Source organism: Salmo trutta, chromosome 28 (assembly GCF_901001165.1).
Source record: "Salmo trutta chromosome 28, fSalTru1.1, whole genome shotgun sequence".
NCBI classification, from domain to species: Eukaryota; Metazoa; Chordata; class Actinopteri; order Salmoniformes; family Salmonidae; genus Salmo; species Salmo trutta.
In genome coordinates this window covers 23,787,486-23,806,765 of record NC_042984.1, presented here as the reverse complement: position 1 = coordinate 23,806,765, position 19,280 = coordinate 23,787,486, and the positions used below count along the sequence as shown (strand labels likewise).

Below are 19,280 nucleotides of genomic sequence, written 5' to 3'. Positions count from 1 at the left end.
ACTCACCTGCTCTGTTTACCCTACCATCACTCACCTGCTCTGTTCACCCTACCATCACTCACCTGCTCTGTCTACCCTACCATCACTCACCTGCTCTGTTCACCCTACCATCACTCACCTGCTCTGTTCACCCTACCATCACTCACCTGCTCTGTTTACCCTACCATCACTCACCTGCTCTGTCTACCCTACCATCACTCACCTGCTCTGTCTACCCTACCATCACTCACCTGCTTTGTCTCACCTGCTCTGTCTACCCTACCATCACTCACCTGCTCTGTCTACCCTACCATCACTCACCTGCTCTGTTCACCCTACCATCACTCACCTGCTCTGTCTACCCTACCATCACTCACCTGCTCTGTCTACCCTACCAGCACTCACCTGCTCTGTTTACCCTACCATCACTCACCTGCTCTGTCTACCCTACCATCACTCACCTGCTCTGTCCACCCTACCATCACTCACCTGCTCTGTCTACCCTACCATCACTCACCTGCTCTGTCTACCCTATCATCCCTCACCTGCTCTGTCTACCCTACCATCACTCACCTGCTCTGTCTACCCTACCATCACTCACCTGCTCTGTTCACCCTACCATCACTCACCTGCTCTGTCTACCCTACCATCACTCACCTGCTCTGTCTACCCTACCATCACTCACCTGCTCTGTCTACCCTACCATCACTCACCTGCTCTGTCTACCCTACCATCACTCACCTGCTCTGTCTACCCTACCATCACTCACCTGCTCTGTCTACCCTACCATCACTCACCTGCTCTGTCTACCCGACCATCACTCACCTGCTCTGTCTACCCGACCATCACTCACCTGCTCTGTTCACCCTACCATCACTCACCTGCTCTGTCTACCCTACCATCACTCACCTGCTCTGTCAACCCTATCATCCCTCACCTGCTCTGTCTACCCTACCATCCCTCACCTGCTCTGTCTACCCTACCATCACTCACCTGCTCTGTCTACCCTATCATCCCTCACCTGCTCTGTCTACCCTACCATCACTCACCTGTGCTGTCTACCCTACCATCACTCACCTGCTCTGTCTACACTACCATCACTCACCTGCTCTGTTCACCCTACCATCACTCACCTGCTCTGTCTACCCTACCATCACTCACCTGCTCTGTCAACCCTATCATCCCTCACCTGCTCTGTCTACCCTACCATCACTCACCTGTGCTGTCTAGACTGCCTCAATTACTGCTGTCACACACTCTTGCATAATTCAACAAGTGTGTCAATAGCAGGATACTCTCGGATTGGCTCTAGATTACACCTATCTAAACATACTTCCATTTTTTTGCGAGATCAGACATAACATCACTATAACCCAAGTATTCATTTTCGGAAATTGCTTTTATTTTAGCACATCTAATTTGTTAACATTTCAACCATATTAAATTATAACTTTTTTCAATTTCACAAAAATGGAACAGATCAAAATAAAGTTATCTTTCTTCTCTTTCTTGTGATGCAAGTGTCGAGAAAGTGTATACATGTAACGGAAAGCCGGCCCGGGCAAGAGTATAAAAGACTCGCAAGAGTAAAATGAAAGCAATCTAGTGAGATGTACGTCACAAGTGGATTTTGCACCCCTCAAACACAGGAAATATGCTGCCAATGAGGCAACGCTGTGCTCCTGTGTCTTCCCACTGGCCTAGGGGACAGAGTCTCATATAAAGATTTTCTGCATTTTCACTATCACGTGCACTTGCCAGTCAATAGTGTCATTATCCCCAGCTCAGGCCCAAGAAAAAGTTTCCCTCTTAAAACGAGTATCAGTTTATTGCAGAGTGACAGAGATGGTGGCCAGGTGGCAGCTGAGGCTGAAACTAACAAGAGGTTAACGATTGAGAGAAAGTCTTTAGGAAGCTCTTCACCAGTGTTAAAGATGCATGTGCCATTGTCGAGGATGAGAAAGAGAGAAAGAGAGAGAGAACACGAGCGAAAGAGAGAGCGAGAGGGAGAGAGAGAAAGAGAGATCGCTCTAAGTGCTTGATAGGGATAGCATTTATCTCTCCCGCATTTAAAACACACTCAAAACACCTTACCCTCTCTCCACTATTTATCAGTAATCAAAAAGTGTCTTTAACGCAGAAGGTGAGAATTATGCACATGCATATGTGTGAGTTAAGGGTACACCCAGAGAGTGTGAGAGAGGTAGAGACTGAAGCTAGTTGGGAGAGAGGTGGAGACTGAAGCTAGTTGGGAGAGAGGTGGAGACTGAAGCTAGTTGGGAGAGAGGTGGAGACAGGGCCTAGCTAACTGCTAAGTGGGATAGAGGTGGATCCAAATCTAGCGAAGTCTCCACCTCCGGTGTCCTCTCCTGGCTTCTACACAGCAGCGCAACTCTCCCTCTCTCCCCTCTGCCACCATATGCTGTTAACGTCTCGTTAGCATCTGCGCTAATTAACCAGACAGCTGCTAACGAGAGGGAACACGCATACATCAATCCCCTAGCCCTCGCCATGGCACGCTTGTCTGTGAAATTATCTTTAATTCCACATCCCGGCTTCATTAGGGGGTAATTGTACACTCTTCCAAGAGGGAGCGAGGGAGAGTGAGAAGAGAGAAGGTCCAGTCGAACGTCACACACACTCAGCTCCTAATGACCGCAGGCTAGAACATGTCCGTCAAAGAAATAATGACACTAAACAAAATAATGAAATAAAAAGAATGTCTCTTGTTGGAGCCTTAAGCAGACCATGCCCACCGATGCCTTTACTGCTGAAATGCTAATAGTGTGCTAACTAATAACTATCCTCATAAAGCAATTATAAACAGGAGATGGAGAATATCATTTTGTTGGTTTGATGGTGGACTTACCTTTAGGAACTTGTACAAGAGGAATGTGAACCAGTTGGTCAACATCTTCTCAGCGACAGATTCCGTTCTAACATTGAGATGGAAGACAAGAGGAGAATAAATTAGGCATGATAATTAAATAATCAACTGGAAGAAATTGCTGCTCTACCTCAAAACTAACCACGAACAAATCTGGTTTAAGACAAAATTGACAAAAGCCAAGCTGTGATACTTCCATGAGGAAAAAAATACTTTATTCTCAACGCAAACAATCAATCTTCATTAAAAACAGACAATTACCATAATTGGGTAACTTCTCTCATTAATCATAAACCTGTCGCCTAAACGAATGAAGACCCCTGAAACGTCCCCCAGACGAGGAGCAATTAAAATCCACTGTAATTAGTGGACTTTATTTCTCCTAATATCCAAAGAGGAAACCTGGGCAAACAGTTTGCTCCTCTTCCATTTCCCCTTTCTCCTCCCCCTACAGCGGCTAGAAAAGCTACTTTCTCTCCTTAATTCTCTAGTTAATCTAAATTATAAGGGGGAACAGGGAGGACGGGTGATAGGAAGACAACTTCTCCAAAACACCCTTTGATTTGGCCATCTTGGGTTTAAGTCCTCCAACTAGGCTATGATTTGAGAGAACACAGAAATACAACATGTATTACTGTGTATATAAGAGTAGAAGTCAAGAAGATCAAGGCCCTCAGCCACCTGAGCCACGGCCTGTTCACCCCGCTACCATCCAGAAGGCGAGGTCAGTACAGCTGCATCACAGCTGGGACCGAAAAACAGCTTCTATCTCAAAGCCATCAGGTTGTTAAACAGTCACCACTAGCCGGCCTCCACCCAGTACCCTGCCTTAAACTTTAGTCACTAGTCGCTAGTTGGCTACCACTAGTCGCTAGTCGGCTACCACCTGGTTACTCTACCATGCACCTTAGAGGCAGCGGCTTATGTACATAGACATGGTACACTGGTCACTTTAACAATGTTTACATACTGTTTTACCCATTTCATATATATATATATATATATATACACACACACCACATTCAAAAGTTTGGGGTCACTTAGAAATGTCCTTGTTTTCCATGAAAACATACATGAAATGAGTTGCAAAATGAATAGGAAATATAGTTAAGACGTTGACAAGGTTATAAATAATGATTTTTAATTTAAATAATAATTGTCCTTCAAACTTTGCTTCGTCAAAGAATCCTCCATTTGCAGCAATTACAGCATTGCAGACCTTTGGCATTCTAGTTGTCAATTCGTTGAGGTAATCTGAAGAGATTTCACCCCATGCTTCCTGAAGCACCTCCCTCAAATTGGATTGGCTTGATGGGCACTTCTTACGTACCATATGATCAAGCTGCTCCCACAACAACTCACTAGGGTTGAGATCCGGTGACTGTGCTGGCCACTCCATAAAACAGAATACCAGCTGACTGCTTCTTCCTTAAATAGTTCTTGCATAGTTTGGAGCTGTGCTTTGGGTCATTGTCCTGTTGTAGAAGGAAGAAGGCTCCAATTAATCGCCGTCCACAGGGTATGACATGGTGTTGAAAAATGGAGTGATGGCCTTCCTTCTTCAAGATCCCTTTTACCCTGTACAAATCTCCCACTTTAGCACCACCAAAGCACCCCCAGACCATCACATTGCCTCCACCATGTTTGACAGATGGGGTCAAGCACTCCTCCAGCATCTTTTCATTTTTTCTGCATCTCACGAATGTTCTTCTTTGTGATCCGAACACATCAAACTTAGATTTGTCTGTCCATAACACTTTTTTCCAATCTTCCTCTGTCCAGTGTCTGTGTTCTTTTTCCCATCTTAATCTTTTATTTTTATTTGCTAGTCTGAGATATGGCTTTTTCTTTGCAACGCTGCCTAGAAGGCCACCATCCCGGAGTCGCCTCTTCACTGTTGACGCTGAGACTGGTGTTTTGCATATACTATTTAATGAAGCTGCCAGTTGAGGACTTGTGAGGCATCTGTTTCTAAAACTAAACACTAATGTACTTGTCCTCTTGCTCAGTTGTGCACCGGGGCCTCCCACTCTTCTTTCTATTCTGGTTAGAGACAGTTTGCGCTGTTCTGTTCTGTACACAGCGTTGGACGAGATCTTCAGTTTCTTGGCAATTTTTTGCATGGAATAGCCTTCATTTCTCAGAACAAGAATAGACTGACGAGATTCAGAAAGTTCTTTGTTTCTGGCCATTTTGAGCCTGTAATCGAACCCACAAATGCTGATGCTCCAGATACTCAACTAGTCTAACGAAGGCCAGTTTCTTTAATCAGCGCAACAGTTTTCAGCTGTGCTAACATTATTGCAAAAGGGTTTTCTAATGATCAATTAGCCTTTTAAAATTATAAACTTGGATTAGCTAACAACGTGCCACTGGAACACAGGAGTGATGGTTGCTGATAACGGGCCTCTGTACACCTATGTAGATATTCCTTTAAAAATCTGCCGTTTCCAGCTACAATAGTCATTTACAACATTACCCATGTTTACACTGTAATTCTGATCAATTTGATGTTATTTTAATGGACAAAAATGTAGCTTTTCTTTCAAAATCAAGGACATTTCTAAGTGACCCCAAACTTTTGAACAGTAGTGTATACACCCTAACGGGTAAAGGTTTTAAAATACCTACTCATTCAAGGCTTTTTTATTTTGACTATTTTCTACATGGTAGAATAATAGTGAAGACATCAACACTATGAAATAACACATATGGAATCATGTAGTAACCAAAAAAGTGTTAAACAAATCAAAATATATTTTCTATATGAGATTCTTCAAATAGCCACCCTTTGCCTTGATGACAGCTTTGCATACTCTTGGCATTCACTCAACCAGCTTCATGAGGTAGTCACCTGGAATGCATTTCAATTAACAGGTGTGCCTTCTAATAGTTAATTTGTGTAATTTCTTTCCTTCTTAATGCATTTGAGCCAATCAGTTGTGTTGTGACAAGGTAGGGGGGTATACAGAAGATAGCCCTATTTGGTAAAAGACCAAGTCCATATTATGGCAAGAACAGCTCAAATAAGCAAAGAGAAATGACAGTGCATCATTACTTTAAAACATGAAGGTCAGTCAATACGGAAAATTTCAAGAACTTAGAAAGTTTCTTCAAGTGCAGTCGCAAAAACCATCAAGCGCTATGATGAAACTGGCTCTCATGATGACTGCCACAGGAATGGAAGACCCAGAGTTATCTCTGCTGCAGAGGATAAGTTAATTAGCTACCAACCTCAGAAACTGCAGCCCAAATAAATGCTTCACAGAGTTCAAGTAACAAACACATCTCAACATCAACTGTTCAGAGGAGACTGTGTGAATCAGGCCTTCATGGTCGAATTGCTGCAAAGAAACCACTACTAAAGGACATCAATAAGAAGAGACTTGCTGGGGTCAAGAAACACGAGCAATGGACATCAGACTGGTGTAAATCTGTCCTTTGGTCGGATGAGTCTAAATTTGAGATTTTTGGTTCCAACCGCCGTATCTTTGTGAGATGCAGAGTAGGTGAACGGATGATCTCTGCATGTGTGGTTCCCACCATGAAGCGTGGAGGAGGAGGTGTGAGGGTGTGGAGATGCTTTGCTGCTAAGACTGTCAGTGATTTACTTAGAATTCAAGGCACACTTAACAAGCATGGCTACCACAGCATTCTGCAGCGATACGCCATCCCATCTGGTTTGGGCTTCGTGGGACTATCATTTTCTTTTCAACAGGACAATGATCCAACACACCTCCAGGCTGTGTAAGGGCTATTTTACCAAGGAGGGGGATAGAGATCTGCATCAGATGACCTGGCCTCCACAATCCCCCAACCTCAAGCCAATTGAGATGGTTTGGGATGAGTCGGACGGCAGAGTGAAGGAAAAGGAGCCAACAAGTGATCAGCATATGTGGGAACTCCTTCAAGACTGTTGAAGATGGTTGAGAGAATGCCAAGTTTGTGCAAAGCTATCATCAAGGTGGCTATTTGAAGAATCTCAAATATAAAATATATTTTGATTTGATTAACACTTGGTTACTACATGATTCCATAATGCGTTATTTCATAGTTTTGATGTCTTCACTATTATTTTACAATGTAGAAAATAGTAAAAATAAAGAAAAACCATTGAATGAGTAGGTGTTCTAAAACCTTTGATCGGTAGTATATGTATATATTATTCTATCCTAGGTATTGTTCAGATATACTGCAAATGCTATCCATATACGGTCCATAATGTCTATACATCCCATCATATACACACACACATACACACACACACACACACACATTCATATAAAGTACCAGTGAAAAGTTTGGACACCTACTCATGCAAGGGTTTCTCTTTATTTTTGCTATTTTCTACATTGTATAATAATAGTGAAGATATCAAAACTATGAAATAACACATATGGAATCATGTAGTAACCAAAAAAGTATATTTTATATTTGAGATTCTTTAAATTAGCCACCCTTTGCCATGATGAAAGCAAACTTTTGGCATTCTCAGTGCCTTCAGAAAGTAGAATTTTTTTTCTCCACATTTGGTTAAGTTACAACCTTATTCTAAAATGGATTTAAAAAAAAATCATCAGCAATCTACACACTATAATGACAAAGGAAAACAGGTAAAAAAAATGCAAATTGAATATAAAAAACAGAAATACCTTATTTACATAAGTATTCAGACCCTTTGCTATGAGACTCAAAATTGAGCTCAGTTGCATCCTGTCTCCATTGATCATCCTTGAGATGTTTCTACAACATGATTTGGAAAGGCACACGACAGTCTATATAAGGCCCCACAGTTGACAGTGCATGTCAGAGAAAAAAAAAAAGCCATGTCGAAGGAATGGTCTGTAGAGCTCTGAGACAGGATTGTGACGAGGCACAGATTTGGGGAAGGGTACCAACAAATGTATGCAGCATTGAAGATACCCAAGAACACAGTGGCCTCCATCGTTCTTAAATGGAAGAAGTTTGGAACCACCAAAACTCTTCCTAGAGCTGGCCACCTGGCCAAACTGAGCAATCGGGGGAGAAGGACCTTGGTCAGGGAGGTGACCAAGAACCCAATGGTCAGTCTGACAGAGCTCTAGAGTTCCTCTGTGGAGATGGGAGAAACTCCTAGAAGGACAACCATCTCTGCAGCACTCCACCAATCAGGCCTTTATGGTAGAGTGGCCAGATAGAAGCCACTCCTCAGTAAAAGGCACATGACAGCCCGCTTGGAGTTTGCCAAAAGGCCCCTAAAGACTCTGACCACGAGAAACAAGAGTCTCTGGTCTGATGAAACCAAGATTGAACTCTTTGGCCTGAATGCCAAGCATCAAGTCTGAAGGAAACCTGGCACCATCCCTACGGTGAAGCATGGTGGTGGCAGCATCATGCTGTGGGTATGTTTTTCAGCGGCAGGGACTGGGAGACTAGTCAGGATCGAGAGAAAGATGAACTGAGCAAAGTACAGAGAGATCCTTGATTAAAAACTGCTCTAGAGCGCTCAGGACCTCAGACTGGGGTGAAGGTTCACCTTCCAACAGGACAATGACCCTAAGGACACAGACAAGTCTCTGAATGTCTTTGAGTGGCCCAGCCAGGGCCGGAACTTGAACCCAGAACTGAAAATAGCTGTGCAGCGATGCTCCCCATCCAAATACAGGTGTCCCAAGCTTGTAGCGTCATACCCAAGAAGACTCGATGCTGTAATCGCTGCCAAAGATGCTTCAACAAAGTACTGAGTAAAGGGTCTGAATTCTTATGTAAATGTGATATTTCACTTTTTTATTTGTCATTGTGGGGTATGTGTGTAGATTGATGAGGAAAAAAACATAACAAAATGTGGAAAAAGTCAAGGGGTCTGAATACTTTCTGAAGGCACTGTACACACACACACACAGTACATATACAGTGGGGAGAACAAGTATTTGATACACTGCCGATTTTGCAGGTTTTCCTACTTACAAAGCATTTAGAGGTCTGTAATTTTTATCATAGGTATACTTCAACTGTGAGAGACGGAATCTAAAACAAAAATCCAGAAAATCACATTGTATGATTTTTAAGTAATTCATTAGCATTTTATTGCATGACATAAGTATTTGATACATCAGAAAAGCAGAACTTAATATTTGGTACAGAAACCTTTGTTTGCAATTACAGAGATCATATGTTTCCTGCAGTTCTTGACCAGGTTTGCACACACTGCAGCAGGGATTTTGGCCCACTCCTCCATACAGACCTTCTCCAGATCCTTCAGGTTTCGGGGCTGTCGCTGGGCATTACGGACTTTCAGCTCCCTCCAAAGATTTTCTATTGGGTTCAGGTCTGGAGACTGGCTAGGCCACTCCAGGACCTTGAGATGCTTCTTACGGAGCCACTCCTTAGTTGCCTTGGCTGTGTCTTTCTGGTCGTTGTCATGCTGGAAGACCCAGCCATGACCCATCTTCAATGCTCTTACTGAGGGAAGGAGGTTGTTGGCCAAGATCTCGTGATACATGGCCCCATCCATCCTCCCCTCAATACGGTGCAGTCGTCCTGTCCCCTTTGCAGAAAAGCATCCCCAAAGAATGATGTTTCCACCTCCATGCTTCACGGTTGGGATGGTGTTCTTGGGGTTGTACTCATCCTTCTTCTTCCTCCAAACACGGCGAGTGGAGTTTAGACCAAAAAGCTTTATTTTTGTCTCGGATCATCCAGATGGTCATTGGCAAACTTCAGACGGGCCTGGACATGCGCTGGCTTGAGCAGGGGGACCTTGCGTGCGCTGCAGGATTTTAATCCATGACGGCGTAGTGTGTTACTAATGGTTTTCTTTGAGACTGTGGTCCCAGCTCTCTTCAGGTCATTGACCAGGTCCTGCCGTGTAGTTCTGGGCTGATCCCTCACCTTCCTCATGATCATTGATGCCCCACGAGGTGGGATCTTGCATGGAGCCCCAGACCGAGGGTGATTGACCGTCATCTTGAACTTCTTCCATTTTCTAATAATTGTGCCAACAGTTGTCGCCTTCTCACCAAGCTGCTTGCCTATTGACCTGTAGCCCATCCCAGCCTTGTGCAGGTCTACAATTGTATCCCTGATGTCCTTACACAGCTCTCTGGTCTTGGCCATTGTGAAGAGGTTGGAGTCTGTTTGATTGAGTGTGTGGACAGGTGTCTTTTATACAGGTAACGAGTTCAAACAGGTGCAGTTAATACAGGTAATGAGTGGAGAACAGGAGGGCTTCTTAAAGAAAAACTAACAGGTCTGTGAGAGCCGGAATTCTTACTGGTTGGCAGCTGATCAAATACTTATGTCATGTAATAAAATGCTAATTAATTACTTAAAAATCATACAATGTGATTTTCTGGATTTTTGTTTTAGATTCCGTCTCTCACAGTTGAAGTATACCTGTCAAGTCCTCCTCTTGTTCACCATCCAAAGGACACAGGGACAACTCAATTTTCCAACTCAATCTTTTTTATTTTTAGTTTGCCTTCAGTTGATTGGTCTGTCCAGTAAATTAGCCAGTAAATTAGGTTGTAAACCTTTAAAGACAGAACAAAAAGTTACCATCTTAATTAAACATTTTAATGAACTTAAATTAGTTTAACCATTTAAATAACATTCTAAATAACTAAGATGAATTAACCATTTAAGCCTTTTACCATTGGCGTCTTTGGACTGAACCTGTGAGTGAACTTGGAGTTTTTCCTCTGAAGTTTGTTCTTCTGAATGACTGACCCCTCCATGCCTTCACAGGTGCTCCAAATCAGTGAAAATGATTGATCAGGTGACAAGCAGCCGGTTTGCTGCTGCTGGTGCACTCTGGGAAGTGTAGTTCTTTGACTCACTCCTGATATTCAGCTCAACTATGATAAAAATTACAGACCTCTACATGCTTTGTAAGTAGGAAAACCTGCAAAATCGGCAGTGTATCAAATACTTGTTCTCCCCACTGTATTTATTCTCCGGACTCCGACATTGCTCGTCCTAATAGTTCTATATTTCATAATTCCATTCTTTTACTTTTTAGATGTGTGTATTGTTGTGTATTTTTAGATATTACCGCACTGTTGGAGTTACAGTAGGAACACAAGCATTTCGCTACACCCGCAATAACATCTGCTAAATATGTGTATGTGACCAATAGAATTTGATTGGATTTGAACAGTATTAAAAGATGTGTTAGAACGGGCAAATGTGTGAATGTGTCAGTGGGTGAGGGTGTGAGCGTGTCAACGGACAAGTGTGTGAGTGTGTCCATCTCACCGGCGCAGCAGCAGCTTGGGGTGGTTCTTGCTCTCCAGGTTCTTGTCGATGAGGTCAGAGAGCAGCTGTTTAAGGACCCCCGTGGCGTACTCCATCTCCCCCTGCAGCGCAGTCATGATGAGCGACGCCACATTGCCACGGTCACGCATGGAGAAGGAGCGCTGCGCCTCCAGGGTGCGGATGAACGTCAACAGGAAGTGCTTCTTGGTGAGGAGCTGGCCAAACAGAGTCAGGGCCTTCTCCTGGTTGGCCTGGACCTGTCAACAACAACACCATCAGACCAGGGGACTGGCTGTCACTTACACGTGTTGTCAATGTAATATATAAATATGTAAATATTTTGGAGTAGGGCTAATGGAAATAGTATAATGTACATTGATGGAGTAAGGCTATTGTAAATAATACATTACGTAAGCATACATTTATATCAAGCATGACTATGTCATGTATACAAGGCATGAGATGTTGCCCTATGAAGGAAATACATTGTTATTATTACATTCATGACCCTAGTTGCTTTTAAAGCCTGCAGTGCATTCTATCTTAGGAGCTGCTTCCTCAAATACCTTATGATCAATTTGCCCTAAGTTGTCAGCAGAGCACAGGAGGAAACAGAAAGGAAAGGGAGAGGAAGAAGGGGGATGCACTGAGGCATAGAGAGGGGAGGGCCTGTGCAGTGCTGTGTGTCCCGGGGTGGCTGGGTGAGAGGAGAGTGCCGGTGCAGTGCAGTGCTGTGTGTCCCGGGGTGGCTGGGTGAGAGGAGAGGGGAGGGCCGGTGCAGTGCAGTGCTGTGTGTCCCGGGGTGGCTGGGTGAGAGGAGAGGGGAGGGCCGGTGCAGTGCAGTGCTGTGTGTCCCGGGGTGGCTGGGTGACAGGCGAGGGGAGGGCCTGTGCAGTGCTGTGCTGTGTGTCCCGGGGTGGCTGGGTGAGAGGCGAGTGCCGGTGCAGTGCTGTGCTGTGCGTCGGGGGTGGCCGGGTGACAGGCGAGGGGAGGGCCTGTGCAGTGCTGTGCTGTGCGTCGGGGGTGGCTGGGTGACAGGCGAGGGGAGGGCCTGTGCAGTGCTGTGCGTCGGGGGTGGCTGGGTGACAGGCGAGGGGAGGGCCTGTGCAGTGCTGTGCTGTGCGTCGGGGGTGGCTGGGTGAGAGGCGAGGAGAAGTCCTGTGCAGTGCTGTGCTGTGCGTCCGGGGGTGGCTGGGTGACAGGCGAGGAGAGGGCCTGTGCAGTGCTGTGCTGTGCTGTGCGTCGGGGGTGGCTGGGTGAGAGGAGAGTGCCAGTGCAGTGCTGTGCTGTGCGTCGGGGGTGGCTGGGTGACAGGCGAGGAGAGGGCCTGTGCAGTGCTGTGCTGTGCGTCGGGGGTAGCTGGGTGACAGGCGAGGAGAGGGCCTGTGCAGTGCTGTGCTGTGCGTCCGGGGGTGGCTGGGTGAGAGGCGAGGAGAGCGCCTCTGTGCAGTGCTGTGCTGTGCGTTGGGGGTGGCTGGGTGAGAGGCGAGGAGAGCGCCTGTGCAGTGCTGTGCTGTGCGTCAGGGGTGGCTGGGTGACAGGCGAGGAGAGGGTCTGTGCAGTGCTGTGCTGTGCGTCCGGGGGTGGCTGGGTGAGAGGCGAGGAGAGGGCCTGTGCAGTGCTGTGCTGTGCGTCGGGGGTGGCTGGGTGACAGAAGCTTGTTCCACAGGCTGCCATCTGTCACTTCTCATCAGCAACACTACAGCCCCCTCTAGACCTGACCCACAATCCGTCACTCTAACTCTCTCACACAGATGAGGCAGTGCTACTGGGTAGTCTCTCTTCAAAAGAGAGACAAACTTCTAGTATATTCTGCAAGGCTTATGGCATAATGTCATTCCCAAACAACATCCAGTATGTGTTAATAGGAAAAATAAGTCAAAGTACTGTCTTTGTCTTTATGAAAAAACACTTCCTCCTCCACTAACCAATCCCCTGGCCCCATCCCCCCACCGACCTGTCTCCCATGATCCTCGTCTGCCCTCATAACTCTGACATACATTCAGTCCTGTAGACAATCGAGGACCGGCGTACCATACACCATACAGTGACTCCACAGAATCTCTCTTCCTTCCACTACACAGCCTAATAAAGTGCCTCAATTTTCCTCAGCTGAGCTAAATGAAATTCCAGGGCCTCTGGGGAACAGGCTGGGTACTGTAGGTTGCTTTGGGGAGAGCAGCTACACAGAGCAATAAGGGATTGAGCCGTGTGTATGGACAGTTGATTACGCCTGGGACCCGAGGGGAAATTCGGTAGAAAAGAAATCCGGGCATAACAATAAAGATGTAATCCCTCCCCTTTAGAAGAGCCTGTGGTTGACAGGGCAGGTGTTGGAGACAGTCTCTACACTGTATTCCGACAGCCATTTGGATATATTTCATGGTAAACCAGGTGGGATTTAATGATTTACGAGTAATGTTTAATAACATTGATATTACATGCAGAAAAACATACTATGTGATGTGGCTAATGTATATGAAGTGGTATAGCCATAACATATTGCCTAGACCATAGGTTCCTTTCATTATGCAGCCAGAGTACGGGGTATAGATATAGGTAGATATAGAATGATAGGTATAGATATGATGTTCTAGTCTACATGCTGCGGTGGCAGTGGTGGTGTACCTCCTTGACCCGTACCTCCATCTCCTTGAGCACGGGGTGGTCCTCGATGCCAGGGAACAGTACCCGCATGGCGTAGGTCCTGTATTCCAGGAAGGGGATGCCCGCTCCATCCAGCTCCTGGGTCAACTCGTGGATGTCTGTCTGCAGCTCCGCAAAGGCTGGGGATCACACAGAAAGACAGACACAGTGATTAGTACAACACAGGGCTGGCCTGACTGCTGCATTGGGTAAGAACGGACATAGAAAGGATATTCTGGATGTAGTGTATCTTCATTACACTGTACGCCAGTGTAACAACTGTGTGTTGCACAGTATTAATGTCACCAGCAATCATCTACCAATACTGCACTAATTGGCTTCTAGAAAAAGACAGATGGATAGGCAATAAAATAGAATGTTGATTTCATTCTTCTGGTACAGTGTTTCTGCATTGAATCCATACTTGTTGGAAATTCAAGAGGAGAGCTAAACAAAACAATTACAGGAAAAGAGAGACGGAAAGAGAAAAAGAGAAAACAAAGTTCATCTGAAAGAAAGTCAATTCATTGCATGAGTGGATAATTAATAAAGGAGCAATGCGTTTCATGCATCATTTCCTCCAGCTGTTATTGCCCTGCGTTGTCTGCTGGGACTCTAATAGTAGAGTAGAGTCTCCCTCTGTGGGGGCTTATCTACTTCTACATACGCTACAGCAGCCACTTACACATTATACAGACCACATTCCTACAGGAAAAAGGCAAGAATTCTATCAAAATTGAGGAGGAGAAATGAAGGCTTTATTATCATGTACAACATATACGGTCTGTTCAGTATGGGTCCAGTTATTCACAGAGATAAAATAACTATTTCAATCTTGTACTATTTAAGTGGAAGGGTCGGTTTCCTTCTACATTTAACCAGTGGATAAAGGAAGTTGTGCAACATCTCAAGCTAGAGAAAAAAAATCATACTCCGTTAGGGGATCTGCAATTACATTTAACAACATCTGGCAACATTTCCTTTGTAGAAGACATGGACCCAGATCATTTCACAACTCCATAAACCAACCCAAATTACTATTTGTATCATTATTTTTACTTAATATCTTTATTATTTTTACTATTTGATTATATTACTGATTGTATATCATGCCTGCTTTAAGTCTGGTTTTGAGGCTCTGCTATAGCATGGGGGGTTGGGGTGGGTTTGGTTGGGATCCATGTGTTTTGAACTCTACCTATTCTGTCTGAATAGAACAGCAGCTTTACATCAATCCCTCTACAATGCCCGTCTGTGTTATCTGTAGAATCATAAAAGATGACAAATAACAAATAAAAGAGGCAAAAATAACTTTTTGAAGTTATTATTTAAGAATTGTCAACATAAATTGCTGCAGAAAAGATGACTTGCTATGTCTAGACTTTCCATTGATTGGGTAAATAAAAGAGTTGTTCTTCATTCTATTGAGTTTGTTGTGTCTAAGCGCTGAGGCAAAGCCACCATTACATCCAGCCGAGTAAACTACACAGCCGATCTTCTCCTCGTCAGCAGCAGCATCTAATTTGTTAATGACTCATTAGCCTCTGTGACCGTTAGTGTTGTCTGTGTGTTTGTTTGGATTATACTGCTCTCTGATGGCCCTTCCAGCACGGTTCACTGAGCTCCACCTCTCCTATCATCCAATCCTCTCCCCTGCTGACTGACACTTAGTGTGACACGCCCAGCTCCCCGCTGCCAGGCCCGCCCCACAGTCTGCTGGGGCACGTGGCGAGGACACAGCAATGCTCCACTTCCTAGTTCTACAACAAACCTCCCAGCTACACAGACAGAGGTGTAGAATACTGTCACTATCTGGTGCTGCTGGTCTTTCAACAATGCTCATTATATCAGGTATACAAGTGCAGTAACAGCAGCTTTACATGAATCACTCTACAATGCCCCCTGTACTGTTCCATCTGACCCCACACAGTCCCTCTGTTCTCTCTCTCTCCCTGCCAGATTTCTCCTCCCTCTATCTCTGTATCCCTCAGTGTTTGGCCACAGGCTGTGCTATGGGCTGCGACTGACAAGGTTGTGACCCTCCGGACATCCAGCCACCGATAATGGCCAATTAGTCTCCGTCCATCTCTCTGAGTACAGCAGGCAGGCAGGCAGGCAGAGCCCAACGCAGCAGAGACGCGCTGCACCGCACAACGCCACAACACCAACCTGGTTGTCAGCACAACACAAACACACACACATTCTGAGGATACCGCAGCCGCACCACCACCACAGAGCTTCAGGCCGGGCATCATCCACACCAACCTGTTACCATGACGACTGGACAGAGCGCAGATACACGATAGTGACATATCCATACAGATACAGAAGAGAGTGATTATGAAATAGAGAGAGAGACAAAGAGAAAGGAGAAAGTAAAAGAGTGAGAGAGAAGAGAGAGAGAGAAAATAGAGAGAGAGAGAAGAGAGAAAGAGAGAGAAGAGAGAAGAGAGAGAGAGAGAGAGAAGAGTGAGCATTTTTATAAAAATACCCTACCGTTCAAAAGTTTGGGGTCACCTAGAAGAAAAAAAAATGTTTGGTCCACCAGTCTCAACGTCAACAGTGAAGAGGCGACTTCGGGATGCTGTCGCAAAGAAAAAGCCATATCTCAGACTGGCCAATAAAAATAAAAGATTAAGATGGGTAAAAGAACACAGACACAGGACAGAGGAACTCTGCCTAGAAGGCCAGCATCCCGGAGTCGCCTCTTCACTGTTGACGTTGAGACTGGTGTTTTGCGGTTACTATTTAATGAAGCTGTCAGTTGAGGACTTGTGAGGCATCTGTTTCTCAAACTAGACACTCTAATGTACTTGTCCTCTTGCTCAGTTGTGCACCGGGGCCTCCCACTCTTCTTTCTATTGTGGTTATAGACAGTTTGCGCTGTTCTGTGAAGGGAGTAGTACACAGCGTTGTACGAGATCTTCAGTTTCTTGGCAATTTCTTGCATGGAATAGCCTTCATTTCTCAGAACAAGAATAGACTGACGAGATTCAGAAAGTTCTTTGTTTCTGGCCATTTTGAGCCTGTAATCGAACCCACAAATGCTGATGCTCCAGATACTCAACTAGTCTAAAGAAGGACAGTTTTATTGCTTCTTTATTCAGAACAACAGTTTTCAGCTGTGCTAACATAATTGCAAAAGGGTTTTCTAATGATTATAACCTTGGATTAGCTAACACAACGTGCCATTGGAACACAGGAGTGATGGTTGCTGATAATGGGCCTCTGTTCACCTATGTAGATATTCCATAAGAAATCAGCCATTTCCAGCTACAAAAGTCATTTACAACATTACCAATGTTTACACTGCATTTCTGATCAATTTGATGTTATTTTAATGGACAAAAAATGTGATTTTCTTTCAAAAACAAGGACATTTCTAAGTGACCCCAAACTTTTGAACGGTAGTGTATATATATATATATACTGTGTGTATGTAGACAGAGATAGTGAGAGGAGAAAAGAGTGAGACATTTTTTTATATATATATACATATAGAGAGAGAGAGAGAGAAAAGAGAGTGTGTGTGTGTGACTGTCATACCTTCTTTACACTCCAGGGCCACTCTGGACTCCAGGTTGTCCATCTGCAGCTGCAGGCGTTTCAGGGTGCGGTCAGCATCGCGAGACTTCCTCTTGTAGGCGATGAGCACAGCGATGATGACCAATAGCAACAGACCGCCACCTCCCCCGATGCCGATGATGGCGGGCAGGGTCAGCAGGCTATCTGAGTAGATCTGGAGAGTACCAGGGGAGTACTCGAACCCACCCACCCGGACCTGAACACACACACACACACACACAGACAGAGAAACACGTCACAGAGTGTAATCAAACAAAGCAATCACTACAGTTAAAGAGACTTCCCCTCAGGAACCAAAGTCATTAATAGGAGTAAAACACTGGGAATGGGTTCTAACAAACAACATTTACATAAACGCAGCAGGTCTGACAGAACCCATTACTGGAATATCTCAAATCAAGGTATTCAGTGGGGGGTTGATAAGGGTTTAGATGAACTATGATTACTGCACTTTAAAGTAGAGCCTCAGCAAGTTAACACAGCCAAACAATGTTAGACTTATACAATTGGGATGTTTTGGTTCAGGTGCTAAAAGTTCCTCCTGTTGATGACATAGGTTCTAAACATCATCTATTTTCTTTTAGAAACCGGGTCGTTCGAGCCCTGGATGCTGATGGCTGTGGTATATGAGACAATATACCATGAGTATGACGCAAAACTACTCGTTTACTGTTCTAATTACGTTGGTAACCAGTTTATAATAGCAATAAGGCACATCGGGGGTTTGTGGTATATGGCCAATATACCACGGCTAAGGGCTGTGTCCAGGCACTCCTCGTTGTGTTGTGCATAAGAACAGCCCGTAGCCGTGGTTATTGGCCATATACCACACCCCCCCGGGCCTTATTGCTTAATTGTATTGACAAGGAAGAGACTGAAGAGAACAGAAAAACATAAAGGCCAAATACATTTCTTAGAAAACTCGCAGGGAGCACAGCCTCCAACCCACAGTTGTGCATCTGAGGGAGCAAACAAAACACACCCACACACTCACACACACACACGACTGCACCCATCCAGAGACACAGACTTGTGGGGTCCCCTGTATGTAGGTCATTTTACAGAGGGAATACCACACATAGCTGTGCCCTTCTTCCCAGCCCACCACACACACACGGACTATTCAATATTCAACATGACATTTAGTTACGGGAAAAAAATCCAGCTCCAAGCCTACTGGTAGTTTGGAGAGCCTTCATATTGAATTACATGGATGCATTGTCAGTACTTTCAAGGTATTCCAGACTAGTAAATGTCACACAGACAGTGTGACTAGAGAGGAGAGTAGAGGTACGTTTGGAGGGGACTGTGTCGGAGCATTTGAGGATATTTAGAGAGTAGCCTTTGCACATAAAAAAATAAATACTATTTTGAACTGAAATCACATGAAATGTAGAATTTTACTGAACAAAATGAACTGATGGAATTAAAATATGAGAATACATGTTAGGTAAAGCCCAGTGAAGATGAGGGAGAGTCTGTTATGTGAAATGGTGTCGAGTGCCCACCGTGACTTTGTGCTGTCCGGTGAGGTTGGGCCATTCACACAGCAGCTGGGTTTCAGAGAGGGTTAGCACACAGGGGGTCTCCCCGATGAACACTGTGTAGTTCAACCTGGAGTTACCAGGGGCCGCAGGGATAAGGTTACGACCCTGAGGGGACAAACAGAAACACAATGTTAAACTTTAATCAACATGGCACAGCCTTTCATCCATGGCTAGGAACAGTATAATGAACCTCGTCTTCAACCAGCCAGGCAACTCCCAGGATCCAAGTCTACTAGCGGACAAGTCTGAAGCTGGCTCCAATGTTGAAGGATACAAGAATTCTATTTGACAAAAGCTTCAGGAAAACTTCCATTTTTGTTCTTATTTTTTTTCCCAAGTGTCTCTCTCTATGCCAAGGTGTGAGAGCGAGGGCATTGTCTGACAGATCTGTAGCCTCAACT

The 19,280-nt window shown here is 44.8% G+C and overlaps 1 protein-coding gene across 2 annotated transcripts in view; it reads right to left on the bottom strand.

The window, feature by feature from the left end:
• The window catches only part of LOC115165840 (plexin-A1), a 54,536-nt gene that overhangs the window by 18,427 nt on the left and 16,829 nt on the right, over nucleotides 1-19,280 (bottom strand). Inside the window, exons 8-12 of one of the 2 annotated variants that reach the window (XM_029719268.1) lie at nucleotides 18,841-18,984; nucleotides 17,294-17,528; nucleotides 13,730-13,887; nucleotides 11,102-11,358; nucleotides 2,849-2,915 (exon numbers count right to left, since the gene is read on the bottom strand). In XM_029719268.1, coding sequence (XP_029575128.1) covers nucleotides 2,849-2,915; nucleotides 11,102-11,358; nucleotides 13,730-13,887; nucleotides 17,294-17,528; nucleotides 18,841-18,984 — 861 coding nt within the window. The remainder of the gene's footprint in view (nucleotides 1-2,848; nucleotides 2,916-11,101; nucleotides 11,359-13,729; nucleotides 13,888-17,293; nucleotides 17,529-18,840; nucleotides 18,985-19,280) is intronic. The other variant, XM_029719269.1, reaches the window with a different exon arrangement.